This window comes from Musa acuminata, chromosome BXJ1-8, assembly GCF_036884655.1.
Source record: "Musa acuminata AAA Group cultivar baxijiao chromosome BXJ1-8, Cavendish_Baxijiao_AAA, whole genome shotgun sequence".
NCBI lineage: Eukaryota > Viridiplantae > Streptophyta > Magnoliopsida > Zingiberales > Musaceae > Musa > Musa acuminata.
In genome coordinates this window covers 44,416,040-44,442,033 of record NC_088334.1, presented here as the reverse complement: position 1 = coordinate 44,442,033, position 25,994 = coordinate 44,416,040, and the positions used below count along the sequence as shown (strand labels likewise).

Here is a 25,994-nt window from a genome sequence, read left to right as displayed (position 1 = left end):
TTACTCATGTGTTACAAGAGTCATGGGTGGACGAAAAAATTTCTTATAGGGTAAAAATATTTATATCTCATATCTTATTTTTGTTTTAGGTTTTCTGATTGACATGACTACTATGACGATAAAGTTTGTTTGAACTATTGCAGGTGAAAAAGACCTATAAAGTATTAAGTTTGTTTATCAAATCTGGTTTAATTAATTAGAGACAAAAATATATTTCGAAAAGACTACTAATCTCACAACTATCATCGCTTATAAAATATTAAGTGACAATACAAGAAATATATATTTTAAATATGATACTAATATAATATATTCAAATTAATCTACGAGACCTACATGATATGTCCATATCATATTTGAATCGAGTAGACTTCACATGATGAATCTTGATTAACCAAAAAATAATAATGATCAAACCATAGCATCATGTAAATGAAGAGTAGCACAGGCGAGTCCGAAAAAGAGTGAGCTCGACGGGAAGAGGAGAGGGATGAGTCAGAGTTGAGGTCACATCAGCCAAATAAATATTATCGGATTCGGATCTAGAAATCGGGTTACCGATTGATCCACAATCCGATTCACCGAGCCGAAAGCCACGCCGGGAAACCGCCAGAGGTGTTCGTGGTAGGGTTTAATAGAGCGTCCTGTCGTCCTCTCCGAAGCCGTATACTCTCCACGAAAGAGGCCGCGACGGCGATGGCGCTCGCGGTCGAACGGGAATTCATCGGCGCCGGCTGCAACCGCATCGTGAACAATGTCTCCTGGGGCCGTTCGGGCTTGGTGGCCTTCGGCGCCCAGAACGCCGTCGCTATCTTCTGCCCGCAGGTGAGTGGACTACTCCATGTCTTCTCTCCTGTCCTCGTTTAGTTTCTTGACTGCTTTCTTCCGATTCTCATTCGTTCGTTCTCCTTTGTTGTGGTTATGTTGCAGACTGCTCAGATATTGACTACGCTTCCTGGGCACAAGGCCGTCGTTAACTGTACTCAGTGGCTTCCTTCTAGCAAAGATGCTTTCAAAGGTGTCACCTTTCTTCTTTTCTTTATATTATGATGTTCTTAAGTATCATAAGGATAAACTCTCGCTATTTCTTTGTGTGCATGACAAAAAAAGGTGGGCAATTCATATGGCCAGTAACTTTTTTGTATGTAACTGAGCAATTATTAATTATTTAGAAGAAATCTTCAAATTGTTTACTTGATTGCCTGACAAATTAACTTGCCTAGACATTTATTTACTTCTTTTTTTCCTTATAGTTTTAGAATTTAGATTCTTCACAGAATTTTCAGATGAGATCTTCCAGTTAGTTGGACCAGCTTTGTGAAGGCATCATATTTTGTTTATGATCAGTAAATTTAGCTTTTCTTGTGATATTTTTAACTTTTAACTCATTGGCTACTAAAAATATCAGCAAGCAGCTGAACTTTTTGGTGATAACTGGTTAGTATTAACATATATTCTGGTCTATTGGTTCAGTTCTTTGGTGACTATCTGCTAAACCAGTGAAGAGATATCTAGGACCTATTTATTAGATGGAAACGGATCTTAAAATTGTGAAGGTTGACAAAGCTTTGGACTCTTTTGGTACAATATATACAAAGAAAAGAGGATCCAAAGATTTCTTAATACTTTCCACCCAAAAGGAGGATGTGTGAAACTAACATATCACCATGTAGGTCAATTTTTGAGCCTCTAATTCTACTTTGTATGTCCTGGAAAAGAATGCTAAAGCTGTTGCTTAGATAATTATGTTGATTAAAAGGGAATATCACTGATTTGAAAGAGCTGACAAGAAGGATGGTGCCCACCTTTTGTTAGTTTGGAAGCTTTGAATTAACATGTTTTTGGATGTCCAAAAAAGGGCTTGCATCAGACACCTTTCCTCTATCCAAGGGGAAGAAGGTGGATTATACACCAGCTTTGAGGCCTTATTCAGGGGGAAGGACCCCCCTGATTTTCTCAAGCCAATTGGTAGGTCACCGGGTTATTCAAATAAGTCATCTTTTCCATGGTTTTCTCCCCTGCCTTTTGAAAATTTGAGGTTAGCTACTCTACTCACTGACCACCGGCACAATCCATGGTTTATTCTATTTTAAAAATCATTTTTTATGAATGTAAACTTACCCATTTTATGTTTACTCGTCGACAACATTTTTATAGAGAAATGAATGGAAAAAACGGATATAAATGGAGATGAGAGCTGAAAAGCTGAATGATTTGTATACTTACCTATTCTATGTTTTGTCCATCTTTCTCTTCCGTTAGGACTATTTATTTTCAACTGAACTATCTTCTTTCATATTTGTTATTTTATGATTCATTGTAGGAGATCCTTGCATCCAAATGGTGAAAGATTATCCTGTAGTCAGATTGTACAGATGATTTCTTAAAGACATACGGGTCTAAAAGTGCCTTTATATTTGTTTCTTTTATTTAATTGCACCTTATAGGAAGAAGAATCACAACTTTGTCTGGTCATGATGTATACTTCTTAAATAATTCTTGTGGGTTCTAAAATTACTAAAAAATGTTTGTGACAGTTCAACATGCCGAGGTGCATTATCTTCTGTCAGGAAGTTCTGATGGTGTCCTCATTGTATGGGAAATGGACCTCAAGAAAAGAGAGGTATTCAGTTAGATAACATTGACATTATTCTGTAGATATTGAATTTTGAAGCATCTGTTTTTCTCCTAATTTCTTCTTTGAAGACACAATAATATTTTTGTGGTCACTGTCAAGGATTGCCTTTTGGTATATTAGTCCTGTACTGTTTTTAGTCATACTGGTTTGCACCTGCCATTCTGAACAGTTATCTCATTGCTGTTAACTGATACCAGTCGGAAATAAAAGATCTAAAGGCTTTTAAACTGAGGGAGGAAAAAAATGTACATTCTTTTCTTCTCTTCTTTGTCCTGGTTGCCAAGAAGTGAAAATTCTTGGATACTTGAGCTTTAGAGTCAACCAAATTGATGTTATATATAACAAATAGCAGACACACAGTGGCAAAGGGCTTTCATGGCAAATAGTATAGTGGTTGCTATACCGGGCATCACAAGTCTAAAGCAGATAACTAACGTAAATTATGATTCATACTATTAAAAGAAATCCTGTAATTCAATATAACAAAGATTTAAATTCCAAATGTCCACGTTAGAGGTTACAAGCTTTATGTTGTGTAGTTGTATTATGATATTGAAATGGAAATTCATTATATCAAAATATAACAATTTTAATTTTTAACTTAATCAGGGTAGAGTTTTGGGCCTTGTAGTAGAGTTTGGTGGAGGTTTAATAGTATAGTCATTTTTTTTAAAGAAATATTTATGCTGAATTGGGCATCAAGCAACCTTTACATGCATGCAATGTAGCAAGCATTGACCACTAGAACATTATAGCGGTCACCATAAGTCGAAAACACTTTAAGGTGCTATTGTATATGTAATGTAGTGCTTGACCCTGCAAATTGTTGTAGGGGCTACTTTATAGACAATGATCAAATTGGTTTAACTTAAAACCTGTGCACTAGTTCAGGGTTAGAGCCAGTCTGGTATATATTCAGGAAATTATGATAGTTGTCCTAGTTTTCATTGAGAAGCTTCTTTAATCTTAATTTTAGTCGCTTTGTTTTGACCTTTATTAAAATAAGTGCTGGTCAAAGAACTGTTTGATATATCTTTCCATCTTTTTCTATTATTCAAATGATTTTAGTCTATCTAATTGATGATGCCAATTAACTAACATCATAATTTACCTTTTCTTTCTTATGGTCTATGCTACAGTGGAGAAGTATTTTACAAGTATCAGACGTGCATAAGAAAGGTGTTACATGTCTAAGTGGCCTGATAATTTCCCATACTACAGCAATGTTTGCTTCTGCTTCTTCTGATGGCCTTGTTGTTATATGGGAATTGGTTCTTCCATATGCTACTTTGCGTAAGTTAATATCTATGCTAAATTAATTTTTTCTACTGTTTATTGAACTTAATATGATGCATAATAACAAGAAAGCACATCACATGCTTTCTTCATGCATGATGATTGATGAGTTTCATTGATTGATTTGGCAGCCAATATGCTCGGCCAGATCTGTGAAAGCAACTTTGGTTGCCTGACTGCCCTCTTCCCCAGAATCTTGACTTGCAAGACTATGGTAGGGAAAGGAAGCAAGTCATAGTAGGCAATAATGTATTTTTGTGTCATTGGTAATTCTTTTGGCCTGGAATTATTGAAAATATACTGATAATGAGTGTCTTGATTTTTAGCTTACCTTGGTGCCTTAGTAAAGTTGTGACTTTGCAACTTGGATGACTAGGGTAGAGTCATTGGAAAAAGGCTCTTAGCTTGCTTGCCAGAGCAAGGTTGCTACATTGACCATCCCTAGCTCCCACATTGGTGGGTGCCTTTTGCACTAGGATGCTGCTTTTAATTTTATGGATTTTGTTACAAAGAATGATTTTTTCATTAGTTTTCATGAATATCTTTTGACTAATTGAGTTCTTACATTGATCATGTGATAGGAGATTGCAAAATTTCTTGCTTGGAGTCTCTCTCTGTGGGTTCAAAGCCTATGGTTGCACTGTCTTTAGCAGATTTGCCAGGAGAATCAGGGCATGTTATTTTAGCAATGGGGGGCCTAGACCAAAAGATTCACATTTACCTTGGTGGTCATAAAAGGAATGTAAGTGAAGTTTGCCCAGAGTTTTCACTTTTTCTTATTCCATTTTTTACTCAAATTGATAACTGATGTAAGTTTTACATATTCAGTTTATTTGTGCTTGTGAGCTAAAAGGTCATACAGATTGGATCAGAAGTTTGGATTTTTCTTTACCTCTTTGTTTAGATGGTGAAAATGAAAGCCTTCTCCTTGCAAGTTCATCTCAGGACAGAAGCATACGCATATGGAAGATGGTTATGCATCTTTCTTCATCTAATTCTCAGGTGCCGTACAAGAAGGACGAAGGAATTGGCTTGACATCATACATTGAAGGCCCTTTGTTTTTGGCTGGTTCTACTAGTTATCAGGTTTCTTTGGAATCTTTGCTTGTTGGGCATGAAGATTGGGTATACTCTGTTGAGTGGCAGTCTCCATTTATTAATGGAAGTAAAGCTCACCAACCAATGAGCATCTTGTCAGCATCTATGGACAAGACAATGATGATATGGAGACCTGAGAAAAACACTGGTATCTGGGTAAATGTGGTGACTGTTGGTGAGTTAAGTCACTCTGCCTTGGGCTTTTATGGTGGTCACTGGGCACCGGATGGTGGGTCAATTCTTGCTCATGGATATGGTGGATCTTTTCATTTATGGAGAAACACTGGCATGGATTTTGAAAATTGGCAGCCACAAAAGGTCCCCTCTGGTCATTTTGCCTCTGTATCAGACATTGCATGGGCCAGGAATGGTGAATATTTACTATCTGTTAGCCATGACCAAGTTAGTAATTTTGCTCATCATGTAGCTTTCTGATTGTTCTTTGTCATCATTGTGTCAATTGCATGCTTAGCTGGTTCTACAAGAATTATCATTGTTTAGTTCATTAATGTCATGTCAATTCTTTATTTGCAGACTACTCGGGTTTTTGCTCCATGGCATAGTGAAGGTGATAGGACTCCTTGGCATGAAATCGCTCGTCCACAAGTTCATGGTCACGATATTAATTGTGTCGCCATCATACAAGGGACTGGAAATCATCGGTTTGTTAGTGGCGCTGATGAAAAAGTTGCTAGAGTTTTTGAGTCTCCTGTATCATTTTTGAAGACTCTTATGCATGCAGTCCAAAAATCTGTCTGCTTTGAGGATATTAATGAAGATGTACAGATCTTGGGGGCTAACATGTCTGCTCTTGGATTATCACAGAAGCCCATTTATATGCATGGTGAGGTTCTTTTCCTGATCACTTGGTGATATATACCCGAGTTTAGTCAATAGTATTGTTGGTTCATATAGTTGGTACTTGGTATACCCATGCTAAATTGTGGTTCCATTGTTTGGCTGCCTGGTCTAGAACAAATCAATTTAAGAAATTATTCAGGGTGGCTAGAAGCTAGTTTTAGTCACTTAATAGGTGACCAAATAATATCTGGATTTGGGCTGATTTCTATAGCTGACTAACATTGTGGCTTGTAAGTAGTGCCACTTAATTCCTAAGAAATGATTCTATGAGAGGTGTGCATAATTTATTTATTGTTAGGCCGCCAATTTGTGGAATTTGACTATCTTTTTTTTCAAAATATTGGAAATTTTGAATATTTATGAACTATTTTTTGCATTTTGCTTCCTTGGAAGCTCATAATATTGGTTTGTTTTCTTGTGGTTTTGATTGTCTATGTAAGATCTAAGACAATCACCTACGGTAATCCAAGATTTGCCATTCCATGACATATTGCTCAGTACGAGTAGTACATACCAGTTTGACAGGGGATTGGTACAGGTGATACATCGGCATGCCCCCATGTACCATGTGTTGGTACGTTCAGTATAACTCGTTACAGCTCGGTATATACTGTGCCGATAGGTGGTCACTATATTGGTACGGATTGATAAGGCGAACCATAGGTAATACAATCACATATATATGTATATTATAGTCTAGTAAGTTTCAATATCTGATTTTCATTTCTTGTAATTGTTATGCCTCATGCAATTTCATTCTTTTCAGTTGCTGTGACCAAACCGTCATAAATGCATATCGACTCAATCTAGCATCCTTGGATTTGTAAATGATATTATTGCTACTTCTGATTGTTAGTCTTAGTATCCAACTACATACCAGCATACAGTAATGAATATTACTTTCAGCCTTCTTCTACCCAGTTTTTCTGTTCTAGGATTTTGTACTCATGTGTTGTCCGTATAATTTTTTTATTTATATTGTGATGTCTGAGTTATAGTTGCGCCTGATATTATTGTGTTGATGTGCAGCTAACACTGACACTCCAAGCAGGCTTCAGAGTGATGCTTCCAACTCTCTGGAAACAGTTCCTGATGCTGTGCCCACTGTTTTTACAGAACCTCCTGTTGAGGAGCAACTATCATGGCATACATTGTGGCCCGAGTCTCACAAACTTTATGGTCATGGAAATGAATTGTTCTCTCTTTGCTGTGACCATGAGGGAAAGCTGGTTGCTTCTTCATGCAAGGTATATTCATGTTACTGATATGAACTTTTCAAATATAGAAAAATTGTTCCTATTAAGCTGTAGTTTGCTCATTATGTTGTCTATTAATATTTGGAACAATGGCAACAGGGTCCCTGAAGTTTGGGTCAATGTTTTGATTTTATCCATCGACTAATATTTAGACAATTTGATTCTTAATACTTTCAATTCAATATCACCATGGTCCCTCTACCCCTCAGGTTAGACCACACGGGTAACCTTACTGTCAAATCCGATTGAATTATTCTGTTTTATGGTGTGACTAGTCATCTAGCTATCATTTTAAAATCAAATGATCTTGATTTGGATTGGCTGACCTGATTTAAGATTGGTCCAAAAATCAATGTATCTGATCTTTGATCAGCTAGTATAGTGTAAAACATAACATGACTTAAAATTTTGGTTATCAGACCCATACCCATCCTTGGATGGACCAATATGGATCTGGTACGTGCCAATTTAATGATACATGGTACATCAGTATATTGGTTGACAGCGATATGGGGAGAGGAAAAGAAAAGGAGTAGGAGGAGGATTTGGAGACAGAGAGATATATTGAGCAGGTGGGATGTAGTGAGTAGGGGGCGACAAGATAGCACTGAGTGAATGAGAGATCTTACCTAAAAGATAGCGACAACTATCAAACTTGGTTCAAGCGTCCTTTGGGTGAGTTTACCACTTTTTTCATGCAGATTACTGAGTGGTAACCTGACTGGGGCAATAACCTGGATAGCAGATGGAACTGGGTGAAAAACCCTGTTCTGCATGCCAGTTTAGCCTCGGACTAGTAATACTGCATGTTACGTATCGATTTATGACATTTTTAATCATGCATGGGTCTAGATCTAGGATACCGGGCCCGTGTGAGTCCCTGGTTGTATTGCTACGGGTCAGGTATGTACTGGCATACTGACATACTATACATCGGTATGTACCATAGTACCAAAAGAGGGGAAGGATGAGAAGGAGAAGAAAAAGAGAAAGGGGAGAAGGAAAATAAGAGGGGGAAGAGGAGAAGATGAGAGGAGGTCAGGAGGCCAATGAGGAGAGGAGTACCTTGTGGTGATGAGTGGATTGAGGGAGGCAAATACGAGAGTGGGGCCATTGTAGGAAGGGGGGTTAACCCTAAATACTTGGACCGAATTAACTATTTTGAATCAGACAGTAAGCCAGGTTTTAATAGATTACCGGGTTGTAACCCCTATATAGGTCCCGAACTGCCTAAAAGGTGGCAATCCACCCTTCATTTTTCATTGGACCAGTAAATACCATCTGGTACAGACCAATTAGGGCAATATGTTGAACCTTGCACCAATCATTTTCTTTGAAAAGCTTTGGATAGGATAAATGAGAATATGTTTTTCTAAAGAAAAAGACTCTACATCAGAGGAAGTGGTTAATTAAGTCTTAATTCTGGTGGTCCACCATAGCCAGGTTAACTACCTCATACCACATTTTCTCTAAGGTTCTTGATTATGATTTGGATGACATTTTCTTGCTTTATCCCTCTCAAAAATGTTGATTTTATGGTTTGAACCCTCTTGCATTTTATACCGTTCCCCATAATCACAATGTATTTTTCGACTTCTGTGATGCTTTTAACATAGCTAGAAATTGTGAATGGTTTGTTTTTTCATCTGTATAGCAAGTAAACTAGTTTGAACTTGTTCTTTAGAAAATATTTTTTCCCAAAAGTTCTACGTGCTTTTGACATATGACTCTTAAATTGACATTTTAATGCTTGATAGCTTTTTCTTCATTCAATTCTTTTACTCAGGTTCTATCTAATACAATGCCAATGTTTATGATAAGTTTGTTTATGACACTAAATTCAATAAGTTGTTTTTAACAGACTCTGTTGTCAGTTGTCTATACTTACGGTTTCAGCAAAGATATATATTTTCTTTTCTATCATGCAGGCGCAGTCAGCAACTGTAGCAGAAATATGGCTATGGCAGGTTGGATCTTGGAAACCAGTTGGTCGCTTACAATCCCACAACTTAACAGTTACACAGCTGGAATTCTCTCATGATGATGCATTTCTTTTGTCTGTTTCAAGGGATCGACATTTTTCCATCTTCTCAATTGGAAAATCCAGTATGTTTTTCTGATTATTAATGAAGATAGATGTTTGCTTTTTTCAATCTGTCTTATAGCTAAACATTGGATATAAGTATTTCAATATTGACATTAGAGCATGTCAGCTATAAAACCAAATTGTCTTATATCCAAACTTTGAGAGTTGACGTTGACCCTTTAAAATATTGCTCATTGACCAAGGTTAATGATATGTGAGCCATCTTATTTCCTGTATTAAGTGTCTGTACATACCATGCCATGTTGTACCAGATGTGAGTTCTTGTCAGAAGGTGCTCGGTTACATCTCATGGTGCTGCAGTAAGCGCAACCCTTATGTTAGTCATCACCAATAAGTTTGGAACCATGAATAGACTGTTGTGCTGTTAAAATACTGGCACAAAGGAAAGCTGAGTAAACCACATTGATTACCTGAATAACCAGTAATTGCATTTACAGAACATAAAAGTTTTCCTTGAAAACCATTTCATAGTTTATATGGTTTGTAATGATGGCCAACCCTTGAGCCTGTTTGGAGTAAATCAGAAGTATGGTCTATTACATCTGATTTAATCTTTCTTTTCGCATCTGAGACATATTTTATGCATTTCAGTGTAGATTATATGATAACAGTAAACACATATAAACATCTGTATATACATGATAGATTTTGTTTCTTGATTATTATTAGAAATCTGTCTTTATACATGTACAAACATACCAACATTCTGAGCTGCTTTTTATGCGATTTTAATGACTATATAGGAAGGCAACATATGCTTACTCAATTGATCACAATAGACATTTGTGGGCTTCTTAACCAATTACTATCTGTAACTGTTCCCAACAGAAAAATCTTATCATTATCATAATGTGATTCATATTTATCTTTTTAGTATTCGAATGTTTCTCTGAAATCTGATGTTAATCATATACTAGAATTTTTTACTGGAGATTGTGATTTAATTTGAAGAATCTCCACTTGGCTCTGGTTCCTTAATCTTTATCTGAAATAGTCTCTTATATTTATGACTTGTTAGTAACCTCATTCAGGTGAACCTTATAATATGTTTTGCTGAAAAGATGATTTTATCCTTCTGTGAATTAGGGGACACCAGTCATCATCTGATCACCAAGCAGGAGGCACACAAAAGAATAATATGGGCGTGTGCATGGAACCCATTCGGCCAAGAATTTGCAACAGGGTCAAGGGATAAGACTGTCAAAATCTGGGCTGTTGACGGTTCCTCTTCTGTCAAGCAGCTTTCTATCTTGCCCCAGTTCCATGATAGTGTTACAGCTTTAGCTTGGGTGGGCCGTGAACGCTCCATTAACTCTGGAATTCTTGCTGTTGGCATGGATGATGGTCTCATCGAACTTTGGAGCGTCTCCGCTGGAAAAACTGCCGCTGGTCATGACTCAGAGCCATCAGCATTTAGTGCTGTTCTTTCGATTCGATTTGATCCTGTCCTGTGCCATGTTTCGACGGTGCTCCGTTTAGCTTGGAGGGAGCGATGCACTGGTGATTCAAGGGCCACAGAACTTGCATCTTGTGGAGCGGATCAAAGTGTTAGGGTGTTCAAGGTCTGCGATTATTGAAGATGCTTGTCAGGTGTACTAACCCCAATGTTAAACAGAGTCATTTCTCATTCTGATCTGAAGGGAAACACAGCCCCACTTTGCTGGAACAGATAGGGTTTCATGAAATGGGTTTCCAGCTAGTATGATTTTGCCGATGGTGGTTATGTATCATGTATTGTTATCTTGTTATTGGTTGTGCACCCAATAATGGCAGCAAGAATGTTAATTTACCTCCTGTAACCAAAATGTTTATGTGGGTTCTGTTAGAGACTACTATGTGTTGTATTAGCCTTTTTCTTTTCTTTCATGAATCGAAAGGTTCATCGTTAAGGACACATTTGGATATGGATGACCCATTGGGATAACAGGCCGGGTTCGGGTTCAGTATCTTCGGTCTGATTCAATCAGATCTGAATGGCAAATTAAACATATTTTTTAAAATAATGCAAAGGATTTCCTGATTCATCTCAGATTACTCATCTCAAATCTGATTGAGGGATACACGAACCTAACTTAGGTATTATGGCCCTCGTGAGCCGCAACAACTTCCTCATGAGATCATTTGTTGCTTATTGGTTTTGATTTCTTGTACAATTGCTTGAGGTTTTGCTTAGCTTGATTTTTATGTGTTTTTCACTAGTTTTGGTAAGATAATTCGCAAGGTTGCACATTGATTGCTTGCTGAACGGATCCAAAAAAGCTAAGATAATCTCATTTTCACGTGAGGCTGTGCATTGATTTTGCTTGCTATCCAAAAAGCTTAAGATAATCTCATTTTTCTCGTGTGCTGGTTTGATTTTTTTGACATTTTATCTAGAATAGTCTTGGCTTTTATCAAATGGTGCTTTCTTAATTAATTTTTTTTATTAATTTAATAAAAATATTCTCGACCTTTCACTTTTCGATCAGAGAAAAAAAAGAAAAGGAAAAAGAGGCATTGCTCACGGTGAAAAGCTAGACGACGATAACAATTGAGAGTGGTGGTGACGAAAATGACAGAGAGAAAATATTTTCATCAAATTGATAAAAATAATATTTTAAATAAAAATTAATTAAGGAGATTATCATTTGATGGAAATTTAATATTAAAAGCTTTTATAGGTAATATATATATATATATATATATATATATATTTTTTTTTTTTTTCCCCCCAAAGCAACTGCATGATACGCAATATCAGCCATTTTAGCACTGTCGAATCGGGTGGTATAAGATTGGACGGGATGTAACCCAACACCTTACAGGAACTCAAATCTCGTCCAATATGGCATGGTATGTAAAAGAAATTAAGAACCTGAGATGCCTCTGACGAGAAATACATGAAATATATTAGAAAGAAGCACACAGATCAACTATATATTCAAACTTGTTATTGGTAAGAAATGGAGAAGAAGAAGAAGAACAATAAAAAGAAAGAAGACAAAGGTTGACGTTTCCCCCCTCCAACGATACTCGCACGGCTACCTGCCACTTGATTGACGCAGCAATGGCTTTCTTTACTGCCTGCGATTACCGGTTCCACTCGAAGTGGGAAGCTAAACACAGTCTTTCGCGTCCGGCGGGAAGATCCTGTCCAATGACAGTGCGGGAACATCATACGATCTGACGGCTCGATGAGTCCCGACTCACAAAAAGAAGGTGGGGCCGACATCTATGAAGCCAGTCGACCTTCCTTCGTTAAAACCTGCACTTGGAGAGGATCCCCACGCGAAGCCTCACATGGCGCAACGACAAAAGCAAGCGCCGTCTTCGTCACCGCGCGCACCGGGCGGCCTCCCGTGACCTCGGCCCTCGAGCCGTCTCGTGTCAGACGACGCCGGGATGGGGGACGGAGGACACGAGCGTCCTTCCGTCAAACCACCGAGGCCATTCCCGTCCTCTCACAACTTTCGACTGGTGGTCAACGCGCTCGCCATCTCCGGCGTCTGCCAAATTCCCAGAAGGCGAAGGCGCCTCAACGAACACCCTCGCCCCCCACCCTCCCCCCCCCCCCCCCCCACCCCCACCCTACCCGAGTCTTCTTTATCCCTCGAAATGACGAGACCGCCCTCCACGTCGTTCCGGATGGCGGCGTCGAGGTCGAGGGCACTGCGGTCATTTCGAGCTCCGCCCGGTTGGTGGTCCCCCCGCAGCCCGCCACGGTCGGAGGTCGCTGTCGGAGAGATATGGGATAAGCGATTCCGTTTGCTACTTTTTCTTTGATGGGCTCCCCATTGCGAGCGCAGTAAAGGATTCCACAACAGTATTTAAGCCCTAATCCTTTGAGATCGAGCAATTCATCCGGAGCTGGCATTTAGCCTCCGGACTGATCCAAGCTCCCCAGCTTCTCTCGGCTTCGGCGCCGTCGAACAGTCCCTTTCGAAAGCCGCGAGACGAGAGCTCGGGTTTGAACCTCGATCTTTGATCGCTACTGGTGGAGGAGGATCGGAGGGAAGCTCGGGAGGAGTCCAGCTATGGCGGGTGATGGCAAAAGACGCCATTTTGGAAGCAGATGGTGCCAGTAGCGTCGAAATTCTGGTCCCGGGGGTAGAAATCGACGGCATTGTGGAATCCATCTTGATCAGGTAGGCAGCAACAACCCTCCAAAGTTCGCTGATAGAGGGGGGAGAGGGATGAAGGAGACCGGAAGAAAGAAAGGATACAGAAGCAGTGCATGAAAGGGAAGTGGGTGTTCCGGACGGAGTTGGGGAAGCGGAATGTTGTAAGGGAGTAAGGCGAATTGTTAATTGACAGCGTATCTTGCGATAAATCTGCGATTCAACTGTGTCGGGAAAGGGCAATGTTTCGAGTATTTCCTAATCTTGTCTCCCAATCCTACTCCGGGGAGGAAAAGGAGATGTATTTCCTAATGCCCTTCTCCCATACGATTCCTTCTTTCTATGTTTAAAGCTGTTCTTTTTCTTCCTTTAATATTTGGAGAACAGAGGATATAAGAGGAACGTGCTCTGTTGTTGTCGCTAGTGCCAAACAGAAACTGGAGTTGCCTTCGCTGCTTTCTATATTTAATTGGAGGGAACAGAGAAGAGTAGGGTCTCTCGCGCTCTCTCTCTCTCGTTCATTGTCTTTGGGATAAGTGAGCCTTTGCTTCTTTTGAGAAGGCCTTAACCACGCCTTCATCCTCTTTCGCGCAAATCAACACAAGAATTGATGCCGTTTGCTTAGAGCTAAGTAGAGGTTAGGCGCCTACTTTTGCTGCAGGGTGTGGTGCGGGAGAAAGGAGATCGAAAAGGTGGGAGTTTTGCAGAAGTTGGTGGGGCTTTGGGGTGGGAAAAGATACAGGCAACGGACGGAGATGGCGGTCGGAGGGAAGAGGAGGTGGTGGTGGAAACGGAGGGCGGCGGTGGTGGCGGGCGTGACGATTGCAGTGAGCGTGTGGTTGGGTTCCCACTGCTACTTTCGGAGGGAGAATATGGCCAAGGCGGAGGAGGCTCTGGTGAGCATGTGCGAGGAGCGTGCGAGGATGATCCAGGACCAATTCGCAGTAAGCGTCAACCACGTCCACGCCCTCGCCATCCTCATCTCCACCTTTTACTACCAGAAGCAGCCCCCAGCTCTTGATCAGGTGGACTGCCCTTATCTTCATCTCTAGATTTGCTAAGCAATGGGTTTTATTATTGCTCTCGTGTTGCTCTGAACTGGTTGGGCTTTGTGGTTGTGTTTCTCCACTTGGTTGATTCTTTGGCTTCTCTCAATTATTTGTTCCCTTAGGTATACAAAAGATAATTATACATATGTTTCTCTCATATTTCCACTATCAATATGTTGTTCAAGTCATATTTGTTGATTCAAGAACAATGTTAAATTCCACCTTTTCTTACTCTGTCAAATTGTTTTGGTCTTTTTCTTCCTATGTTTTTGCTGTAATATTTGTCCCTTCGTTCCCTTGTGATGCTTAACCAATGTCTGATGGTAATTCTTTGTGTTTGCATGGAACAATGTTCCTTCTTGAATCTTTGTTCTTAACTTCTTGAGCATTAGTGCTGTTTCTTGATTTTAAGTTTGATTGCAGGAGACATTTGCATACTACACTGCCAAAACAGCATTCGAACGGCCATTGTTGAATGGGGTTGCATATGCAGAGAGAATCATTCATTCCCAACGCGAGATATTTGAGACTAGGCAGGGATGGACGATCATGACCATGAAAAGGGAGCCATCACCCATGCAAGATGAATATGCTCCTGTGATTTACTCTCAGGAGACTGTCTCTTACATTGAGGCAATTGATATGATGTCCGGCGAGGTTTAACATCTGACTGATATATTTAAGTAATATCATTGCTGCCTTCACTTCAGGTTACTTATGTTTTATTGCAGGAGGATAGAGAGAATATTTTACGGGCTAGGGCTACTGGGAAAGCTGTTCTTACGAAACCTTTTAGGCTGCTTGAGTCTAACCATCTTGGTGTAGTTTTGACATTTCCAGTATATCGCTCTGGCCTTCCTGAGGATGCAACAGTAGAACAACGCGTGGAAGCAACTGCAGGGTGAGATAACCGCTCGTGCATAGCCTGATTACAATTATTTTCTGCATGTCCTTACATTTATTTTAGTCATCTTGACTAGATGGTACTTGTTAGTAGTTAGTTCCAAGTCTGATTAGATGACTTATAAGTAGATCCACATTTGCAATTTGGAACTGGAGATCTGACAGTTCTTGAAGTATGTGCTACTTTGGAACTCAAAAAACTTGTCAGTTGCTTGTCACCTACCTTGTTTCTTTAGACTTCTACCAGTCTTAAACAAAGATTCTGGTGAGTCTGTGTTTGTTTAAGTGCATCTTATTATGATAGTCATTAGAAGTTTAGAACAATAAGCATATGTGATCATCATAGTTAAACATCAATTGTGAAGATTGTTTAATATGAAGATGCTCATCTCTTCCTTAGTCAGTAAGTTAAAATGTACTAGGTACATTCTTTGCAAGTTCATTATTGCTTCACTAATGATCATGTATGTACAACATAAGAGAAGAAAAAGCTTATTTTCTACAATTAGAAAAGTGGGTAGCCTGTCACCAGTTATACTTTACAAGTTTAATCTTCTCACAAAATGTTTCTATGTGCACACAGTCTGAATGGTTGTTGCTTCACATTAAGATGGCTCCATCGTGACCTGTTGTCAAGAGACCAAGTCATTGAAACATCTTTGTATGCAGGGATAAGTTTGTGTGCATTTATTTGTATACCTTTTCATTTAGCTAGCTCCAAGATAATCATTCTAAAGCAGAAAGATTATTCTGATTCTCCTTTAAGTTTATTTTCTGTGGGATTTAAAATATACTTTGGAAAAAAATGATGCAATGGTTTATTAATTGACTGTATCTTTAGGCAGAAAAATCTTTTCCTTGCTTTCATGCTTGACATAATTTCATTTGGCAGATATCTTGGTGGTGCTTTTGATGTCGAGTCACTCGTGGAAAATTTGTTGAGGCAACTAGCTGGAAATCAGGATATTACTATAAATGTTTATGATATCACCAATGCTTCTGAACCATTGATAATGTATGGCCCTCAAATTCCAGAGGGTTATATGCCACTTTCACATGTCAGCATGCTTGACTTTGGAGATCCATTCAGGAAGCACCAGATGCACTGCAGGTTAGATTTATTAATTAGTTCATGTGCACAAACCTCTCTCACGCTTATGCATGGCCAAAATAATTAAATCTTTGAGCAGGTATAGGGAAAAACCTCCCCTTCCATTGTCAGCCATTACAACACCGTTTGGTATTTTTGTGATCATTATGCTTGGAGGTTACATAGTATTTGCCGCAAAAAATCATTATGACAATGTTAAGGAAGATTGTCGGAAGATGGAAGAGCTAAAAGTTCAAGCAGAGGCTGCAGATGTTGCAAAATCTCAGGCATGACATTCTTTTTTATCAAGCTCAAATCCCTATTCCATTTTCATGGATCTAAATTTTCTCTTTTTCTCCAATGACAGTTTCTTGCTACTGTCTCACATGAGATTAGAACACCCATGAATGGTGTCTTAGGTATCTTGATCTCTTACTTTGTACTGAGTACTGACATTCTTTTGTTTGTGAGTTTGGAGTGTGTAATCTGCTAGCTGGTAATCCAATCATTGCTGTTCCTTTATGCTAGGAATGCTGGACATGCTTTTGGATACAGATCTGAATTTAACTCAAAAAGATTATGCCCAAACTGCTCAAGTTTGTGGAAAAGCATTGATATCACTGATTAATGAAGTTCTTGACCGGGCAAAAATCGAAGCTGGCAAATTAGAGATTGAGGCAGTTCCATTTGATTTGAGATCAATCCTTGATGATGTTATTTCATTGTTCTCTTCAAAATCAAGAGAAAAGGGCATTGAAGTAAAGTCTAGCACCCTTTAATGTTCAATGCTTGATATATATTCTTTATTTTAGTCACCATGGAAGCTATTGCTTCAAATCATTCTTCTAGTTATCTATTTCCTGATGGCTTTTTGAGATTGTATTGACTTAGTATGATAGCATAGTTCCTGACGTGGATTTACATGCATGCTGATCTTATTCTGTGTTATTCCATGTTGGCTGATTGTAGCTTGCTGTATTTGTATCGGACAAAGTTCCAGAAGTTGTCACTGGTGATCCAGGGAGATTTCGACAGATAATAACAAATCTAGTGGGCAATTCAGTTAAAGTAAGTCCATTCATGCCAACTGATGATTTCATTTGCAACTTTCTATTTGTCACTTGTCATATACTACCTTTAAAACTTCACAGGATATTTATTTGGAACTTAACTGTCTAAATAGAAATTTGATGTCAGCAATTTTTAAACTAATTTTTAGCTCTTTGAGTAGTTTATCCGAGAAATTTGTTTTATCAAAATTTATTAATATGATTATTCATTTATGTCCTGCCAGTTTACTGAAAGGGGCCACATATTTGTCCAAGTTCATTTGGCTGATAACTCAGACCTTGGAGCAGATGAAAAAGTTTATTCTGGCTTAAATGGGCTATCACAATCAGAAAAGGTACAAATCATGTCTGATTGCACTTTCGATACTTTAAGTGGTTTCGAAGCTGCAGACACCAGAAACAATTGGGAAAATTTCAAGCTGCTGCTTTCAGATGAAATGATTTTGCCAGAGGCCTCAACATCTGATAAAGAACCTGATATTGTCACCTTGATAGTACGTGTTGAGGATACAGGGATTGGGATCCCATTATGTGCCCAGGATCGTGTCTTCACACCTTTCATGCAGGCTGACAGCTCAACTTCCAGGAACTATGGAGGAACTGGTATTGGCCTGAGCATTACTAAATGTCTGGTTGAATTGATGGGTGGACAAATTAACTTCATTAGCCGACCAAATGTTGGAAGTACATTTACATTTACTGCTGTTTTTAAACGATGCAACAAGGATGCAATTGCAGACACAAAGAGAACTCTTTCTGAGGCTTTACCTACTGGATTTAGGGGAATGAAAGCATTTATAGTTGATGGAAAGCCAGTAAGAAATGCTGTAACAAGGTATCATTTAAAGAGGTTGGGCATAGCTGTTGAGGTTGCAAATACTGTCAAGATGATGCTTAATTCTTTGACCCGACAAAATTCTAATTTTAGAACTGGGTAAGTCTCAGAACATATGCTGTTGACCATAATTTGTTTCTTAAGGCTTAAAGATGATATTAAAATTGTTTTTTCCATTCAAGAATTTCCAGTTTTAGCATAACATGTTTCCCATCATACCAATCAGCATGCCCCTGTGCCAGCTGACACATTCCAAAATGTCCTAGTTATATGTTGGGAACTCAAGGAATGGGCCAAAATGATGTGTGCTGGTACCATGTCATTCTGGCTTCTACATTTTGTTGTGCTGACATATGCTTATCAACATGATAACCCTTGCTTTTAATGTTTGAAAATTTTTGGTTCAAAAATTTCGGTCTTTGCCTACACATGCTTGAGCAAAGCCCATTTTTCTTTTAATCTGACAATCCTCCAAAACTGCCTTTGTGGTTCATCTGCTGACTGTTGCCCATAATTATGAATATATGACTTGAAAGTAAAACCTTAGTGTCTCTATTGTGGAAGCCATTCTCAAATGAGCTTATCAAAATTTTTCCCGTTTTTTGTTTTCATATACTGCAATCTCCATTGACTAACATTTTTGTGTTTGTTTTTACTGCTTCCAGGAGACAACCATACATTATATTAATTGAAAAGGACTCATGGTACACTGGTATGGATGTTTACTTGCATAATCAGTTGCTGTTACTTAAGCAGAATGATTGTGTACTAGAACTGCCAAAGATCATACTTTTGGTGACTTGTGAATATGATAAAATGAGTACTGGTTCCTTAGTTGATACTGTAATCAACAAGCCTCTAAGGGCAAGCACTGTGGCAGCATGCCTTCAGCAGGTGCTTGGAATGGAAAAACAACAGAAGAAAGAGTTGTCCAATGGTCCAACTAATCTTCGCAACCTGTTAGCAGGTAAGAACATATTAGTGATTGACGACAACAAAGTAAATCTTAGGGTTGCTGCAAGTGCTCTTAAGAAATATGGGGCGAGAGTGGAATGTGCTGAAAGTGGGAAAGATGCCCTGTCACTCCTTCAACTGCCACATAAGTTTGATGCCTGTTTCATGGATGTTCAGATGCCTGAAATGGATGGGTACGCATGAATAATTATTTTTCAGTTACAATTTCCATTTCTTAATTAACTATGCAAATACTTTTTATGCTTGTCTTTTTAAGGTTTTTAATGTTTAATAATAGTTTTCATATACAATTTCATTTGGGCCTGTTTGTTTCCTAGGTAAAAGGTAGTTCAGGTTTGTCTTTTGCATGAAAGGAATAGGAAACAAAAATTTATTTCTCCCTATTTCCTTTCTTGTGTTTGTGATGCATGAACAAGTTTTTTTTATTCGGGGAAAATATATAGAAAAATCAGAAAAAGGAGGTTTTGTTGCTTGATATGTTTTTTTAATCTGAAAACAATGAGTTATTTTCTCCAAAAATTTGGAGAACTCTTCTATGGATTTTTTATTTTCTTGTCAAACAATTCTTTTAGTTAATTATCATGGTTTGATTTTGAAATTGTAGCTAGTATAGTTATTTGCTTGAAATACTTTATATTCAAGGGCTTGTTATTTGTTAATAGGATTTTCCATGAATAGTTTATTAGCAAAGTGATATTTACTCCAATGGTTTTGCATAAGATATACATCATTTGTGTTTTTTCTACTTATCTAATATAATTTGCATATCATATCTTCAATTCCCTCCATAGAAATTACAAGTGTACTTTATTGTAATTTCATATATTGCAAATCAACTTGCCATTATATGCTTGATCTAAGATATGCTTTGCTATCAATAACAATATTCAATTATATTGCTTGAAATGTATCTAAATAGTTGACCCTTGATTTTTTTTTGGTTTATCTTATTTTTATGTTTTTAAATATAGTTGAATATGTGTCTACATATATGCTTGTACTATGCAATGACCAAACCACTTGTGTACCACGTTTGCTTTTAAAATCTTGCCTGGACATACATGACCAGAGTGGTTGGGGTTAGGGGTGTAAACAAACAGAGTTTAAATGAACAAGCTTCATGCATGATTCATTGAATAGGAAATGAGTTAAGGATCATTTTAAAGGAGCTTGTATATAAAGTTATAAACATTGGGGCTTGTCTCACTGACGCTTGAACAATCTGTGTTAGCTCATGGAGCTTAAACAACAATAAACTTGTGACATCATCTTTACCGGTGTCCGGACCACCTTGACTCTATGGAATATGCAACTGGTGCTATTGCCATTTCTACAGTGACTCATGGTGCCTACAAGCTTCGCAATCCTGTCGAAAGCATTAGTCAGTGGGTTGATAGAGGTGTTGGCATTGATGTTGGTGGCAACAATGGATGACAGGAGATAATAGGACCAATGGAGACAAAGGCTTTAGGAAAAGGAGAAGGCCAAAGGCTTAGAAGTGTTGGATGTTGCTGCCTACTTGGCTTTCGATGTTGGACATTGGCCAGGAGAAAACACACGATCATCTCGATCAAGATCCAATGACTCCCAAGCCAAATCTATAGAGGTGATAGGTTCCTTCTTTCAGAGATCGGAATGTTCCCATGCACATTGGAAATCCATGTGAGAGGACAAGCACACTATAACACCTCAACACCCGTGGTTTAGTGCTGGATGCAGCAGGGAGAGAGATTGAAGAGAAATTATCTGAGGAAGAAGATGATATCATGATTTTTCAACCACAATATGCCCCCTTCCTAGCCTCATATGATCAGACTCATATTAGTATAGCCTCAACTGGAATCCTATTCTAATAAGGATAAGAATTCTATTGAGACACAAATTCATTAAAATTATATCACACTGATTGTGTCTGATATGTGTCAGGCAAGTGTCATATTCATGTAGGGGTCAGAAAGATGGTGTACATGATTATGATAATTTTATGTAAGTGCCTGTGCATCCTTGCCTGAATCCATGGCGAGTCCTTCATACTATGGATCCACAGTGAGTTTCTTGGAACTTGCAACCAAAATGGGGATTCATACCTCATATGTCATGTTTAATTTGGGTTGAGTTTTCAGGTTGTCAGGTCTGTCAACCCCCACAGTGTGATGGGATTGGCATGAGATGCTATGGGCTGTGGTTATATTATAGCCATATGTAAATGAATGATCGGAACTCCCTCGGATATGAAAGTGACTAAAACGCTACTAGTTTGACTTGAGTTGAGATCAATGGATGCAAATAATTGAACATATGCATAGCAATATCAAGATCTTGTTAATCCCTCACTAATTTCCTCTATTTTCAATTTGTATTTGTCATGGGCATGATACTGAGAAGCCTCTACTTTAAAGAGTTGGGATCCATTGAGTTCAGTTCAATCGATGCAAATAATGATCTTGATCTGCAATCATGATCTTGATCTGTATGCTTAGCTGTAATCATGATCTTGTTAATCCCTCGTTACTTTCCTCCGTCTTCAATTTGTATGTCATGGGAATATTATGTAGATGACTCTTTAATTTAAAGAGTTGGGATCGATTAGTTTGGGTGATCCTTGGGCATAAAGTTAGTTTTTGATTTTATGAATCTAATTCACTTAGGTATTATATAATTTCTGGTTATAGATTTTACTAAGTTTTTATGGCCCTTTAAGTTTCAATGAACTAGCCAACTTATTTGTATGGTCGGCACTTTTATCTCGATTTTCCACCTTAAACTATATAATGTCATTTGCATTTTTAACATATGTATTGACAAGAAGAATTCTGTGCATGTTGACATTTACGTACTAGTAACTTTTGCACTGACCTATGTGTCTAATACCTAAACCAGGCAATAATAATATGCTTAATTTGGACCTTTATGCTTTCTAGTCATAAAGTTTCTTTCCTCCATTATCCATCTTGTTACATATTTTCTCAAAATAAGACACAAGAAATCAAATTAAAACCACTAATCTGTTTGACAGAATTTTCAATTGCAAACATGAATAAGAGATCTAGAATACCCTATTACTTGCAAAGATATTATACATATCTGAGATTTATTCACCTCAAATAAAGTCACAAATCTTTCTGTAAGATTGTGTACACACACATTGCTTGTGCCACTCAGTTAATAGAATTTAAGGTCAAGTAAAGAATATAAATTTACCAATTTATTCATTTTCTAACTCTTTGATGACCCTGTTAACATAAATTACTTTGAAGCAAAACAAACTATATGAACTTATATATGCATTATAGGAGATACTGGTATTCAATTAAAAAGTAGCAACATATATTCATGTACATGTTTCTATATAGATGTACATGCATGTATATACTTGTCTGAATATATATGTACATATAAAAGGAGAAGAGCCACCCAAGAAGGGTTTCTCATATATTAAGATAAAATAAAAATAGTAATAAATGTGTATAATATGAGTGAAGACCATTGAAGACTTTTTACCCATATCTAAAGATCTATAAATTGAGTTGGCAACACAAAGGCAAGTCACATAAGATGAATTAGAGACAATCTTACAGGAAGATTTATGAATGGCACCAGACAATGAGGTGTTTCTATCTTACAATAAGAGAGCTAGGATACTCCATTACTTGCAAAGTTGTCATATTAGAGTCACCTCATTGTTTCAGCAATTCTCTACAGATGAATAGGAAATTAAACAAACTATCAAATTATAGGAATATCAGCAACTTGTCTTTTTCTCTTGTTTCCTTTACTGATAGTGTAATAAATTCACGAGGGAAGGTTTATTCTTCAGGTTTGAAGCAACTAGACAGATACGTTTGATGGAGAGCAAGGCAAATGAACAAATCAGTATCGGAGGAGCCAGCAGAGGAGAGGATTCTATGATAGTTGAGTGGCACCTGCCGATTCTGGCCATGACTGCTGATGTGATCCAGGCTACATATGAGGAGTGCTTGAAATGTGGAATGGATGGTTATGTCTCCAAGCCCTTTGAGGAGCAGCAGCTTTTTCAGGCAGTTGCCAAGTTCTTGGTATCAAAACCCAGCTCAGATTCATGACAAAGATTTTCTACAGAGAGTTATAACATGGTGCATTCTACACACAACAAGATGGTGTTAGTGGTGATAGTCCATAGAGCCATTAGTAGGAAGGATAGTGTGTACAAATGAGTAAGGTGGGCTCAGCAACATGTTCCTTGGGATGCTATGTTACATCATCGCTCTTCCAGCAGTATCTGACATAATCCCCACTCTCTTTTCTTTGGAAGGTGCTTGTACTTGAAGCATATTATTGATGATGATGGAATTGGTGGAATTAGTGGAAAACAGTTCGTGGCCGAGATCAAATGGCATAATGTTATTGAATTGGTGGGGCTGCCTTGTTTTCGTTTTTGTTTTTGTTTTCGTTTTTCATGCTGTTCGGAAGTGTGTTTTTATGGTATTCCTTAAATTATTATTCTTTAAAAGAAAAATATAGGGCATATGTTGCTCTCTGGCTTCACCAGAAAATTTTGTGATATTTGAGCAGTTCCAAATTTGATATGTTGGATTTTTTGTTGCAGTATTTGGATCTATCTGTTGGGATATTATCAACTTATCCTTTGTGACAATATCTGCATTACAATTGTAAGGTGTCTGAAAACAATGCTCATCAAATGAGTTTACTTGAAGCACTGATAGCATGTCAGTGGGACCAATTGAATACTGGAATCCACTTGATGGCACCTGAAGACAATATATAGGTTCCATTCGGGCATGCATCACTGTAAATTTTATTTTGTCCATGATATCTACTGTAGACTTAATTTTGCTCTCTTTGTAAAATCTTTTAAGAATTTTAATATGATCTTTCTATATGTTCCATGATATACATGTTATCCTATGATTACTTCTAGTCTTTTTATCGAGATAAAATGGTGGTGGTACAGTTTATGAGGCTCCCATTAATACAGGGGTTGGGAGAATGTTGTATGTGGCTTTACTCCTAACCAAGAAGCTGTTTCTGTGATTTGGACAAAGATAGAATCAATGTGTTTTCATGTTGATGAGCTTCAGGTAGGATAACTGTAAATATATCTGGCTGTAATAGCTCTTGCTCTTTCCTGAAGTCTCTTGGAGTCATAGTGTCATACCTCAGTTGGATTTGGGAGATTTATAGCAGAATTGCTGCTTATCGAAAGATCTGTTCAATAAAAGCTATATGGACTTTTGCATTGGTGGATGTTTGTGTGGATGGAACAACTTCTTTGCAATCTACTAGTTCATGACTCTTGGTAGATTGGGCTTGGATCAAAGTCATGGATGTAGTGGAAATAAGTATAGATAAACTGATGCTTCTTCTCCTCACCCTTCAGCAGCCATGTATGTCTAAAGGAGAGCACAAATGACAAATGTTCCCTTCCTCAAGTTCTCTTAGAAATATTATTGTGTCCTCTTCAGACAGGTAAAACTCATTGAATGATCAAATTCATAATGTCTTTCTCCTTTCCTGTTTCATTAGAATTCCTGATTGAGTGCTGTGCTAAAGAAGAACATAACATGGGTTTGAAGAAAATCCAGTTAGCAAGATGAATGACAATAAATCTGTTCATTCTCAACCCATGCACTATCAGTAACAGAACTATGATTCTACTGATATAGAACGGGTGTACTTAGTGCACGAGCGATACGATACGACGCTTCCACCGATAATGCAAGATCCGAGAAGGATCGATGTATGTTTACATAAAAAGTTGTTTTCAAGAACAGCCTACTTTTATTTCCAAGCCATGTTTCATCCCTAAGAGTGCCATTTCCTGTCCACAGCATATATGTGTATATAGTACACACCTAAGAGAATGATAAGCAGAGGATGAGAATAAGGCAAGGTGGAAAGCAGGTAAAGCTGTGGACTCAGATCATAATACATGAATAAAGATATATAGTATCCTGCAAGTTGGGTATGTTTAAGAGCATCAAGAGTGTTAAATTAATCCAAATGCAGGCATCAAAGAAATGAGTGGTGAGGCAGATGTTCATCAACCCAGTGGATGCATCAGAGACTTCTTCTCATGAGCATGCCTTCCATGTCGATAATATGAAAGGAGGAGGAGGAGGAGAATATGGTCATCGTCTTAGCGGACCTAATCATCGTATGCTGCTGGTTGGGGAGCCCACATTACCCCATAAGAGGGAAGGAATTGGGCAGTCAGTCTCTCATTCGAACCTTGAAAGGTGTCGTCTTCCAGCTCGTGATGCCTGCCGCTGCTGCCTTTTGCTTTCTGATGTTTCGCCATTCCTGAAACAAACAATAATTGCACAACTCACAAGTGATTCAGACGCGGCTCAGCTGACTTGTCATCATGGATGATGGCCACCAAAAGCTGGCACGCAAATGGTACCACCATCTCACATCATCGAATACATATATATATATGAGTTATATTCGGCGATTGATATCATAATTATCCATAGTTAATCGGGTCATGATACGTGGATCCTCAAGTTGGAATCAATGATCTATCAACTATGCATGTCCAAATCAATATGACATCTAATCAGAATATTTTCTTGTTAAGGTATTTAATCGGTTATATAATGAATGCTAAAAAAGATAGTTATTCTAAATGCCTTCTTATTCTGAACTTTTAATGCTCATTTTTAGCTCAAGCACGAGCTTCTTGGACCTTTTGGATTTTACCTCGTTCCTAAATTAAC

At 38.1% G+C, this 25,994-nt stretch overlaps 2 protein-coding genes across 5 annotated transcripts; both read left to right on the top strand.

The window, feature by feature from the left end:
* The first annotated feature begins 613 nt into the window (after positions 1–613).
* On the top strand, positions 614–11,150 carry LOC135588089 (elongator complex protein 2-like). Its single transcript, XM_065080036.1, has 10 exons — positions 614–825; positions 931–1,018; positions 2,538–2,623; positions 3,778–3,931; positions 4,516–4,676; positions 4,763–5,434; positions 5,567–5,876; positions 6,923–7,140; positions 9,078–9,255; positions 10,343–11,150. Exons 1-10 carry the CDS (start codon positions 697–699, stop codon positions 10,831–10,833), a joined length of 2,487 nt encoding a protein of 828 aa, XP_064936108.1. The 5' UTR covers positions 614–696; the 3' UTR covers positions 10,834–11,150.
* Positions 11,151–12,995: 1,845 nt separating this feature from the next.
* LOC103995262 (probable histidine kinase 4) lies at positions 12,996–24,083 on the top strand. Of its 4 annotated transcripts, XR_010476080.1 has the most exons (13): positions 12,996–14,378; positions 14,826–15,059; positions 15,134–15,303; positions 16,198–16,416; positions 16,496–16,682; positions 16,763–16,814; positions 16,924–17,153; positions 17,365–17,463; positions 17,690–18,399; positions 18,966–19,448; positions 23,093–23,473; positions 23,567–23,666; positions 23,861–24,083. XR_010476080.1 is itself a non-coding variant. In XM_009415812.3 (11 exons), the coding sequence occupies exons 1-11, from the start codon at positions 14,109–14,111 to the stop codon at positions 23,355–23,357; spliced, it is 2,919 nt and encodes a 972-aa protein (XP_009414087.2). In that variant the 5' UTR covers positions 12,996–14,108; the 3' UTR covers positions 23,358–23,843. The 4 variants fall into 4 exon arrangements, 1 of the variants encoding a protein (XP_009414087.2); XR_672505.3 differs by having other exon boundaries at positions 23,093–23,666; XR_001979224.2 differs by lacking the exon at positions 23,861–24,083 and having other exon boundaries at positions 23,567–23,843.
* Positions 24,084–25,994: the final 1,911 nt, after the last annotated feature.

Bases quoted from the DNA above. Each gene is read 5' to 3' on its own strand.
- LOC135588089 (XM_065080036.1), top strand. From the start codon at position 697: ATGGCGCTCGCGGTCGAACGGGAATTCATCGGCGCCGGCTGCAACCGC. The intron at 4,677-4,762 runs GTAAGTGAAGTT...TTACATATTCAG, and splicing joins TTGGTGGTCATAAAAGGAAT to TTTATTTGTGCTTGTGAGCT. The intron at 5,435-5,566 runs GTTAGTAATTTT...CTTTATTTGCAG, and splicing joins TATCTGTTAGCCATGACCAA to ACTACTCGGGTTTTTGCTCC.
- LOC103995262 (XM_009415812.3), top strand. From the start codon at position 14,109: ATGGCGGTCGGAGGGAAGAGGAGGTGGTGGTGGAAACGGAGGGCGGCG. The intron at 15,060-15,133 runs GTTTAACATCTG...GTTTTATTGCAG, and splicing joins TTGATATGATGTCCGGCGAG to GAGGATAGAGAGAATATTTT. The intron at 19,449-23,092 runs GTACGCATGAAT...TTTATTCTTCAG, and splicing joins CAGATGCCTGAAATGGATGG to GTTTGAAGCAACTAGACAGA.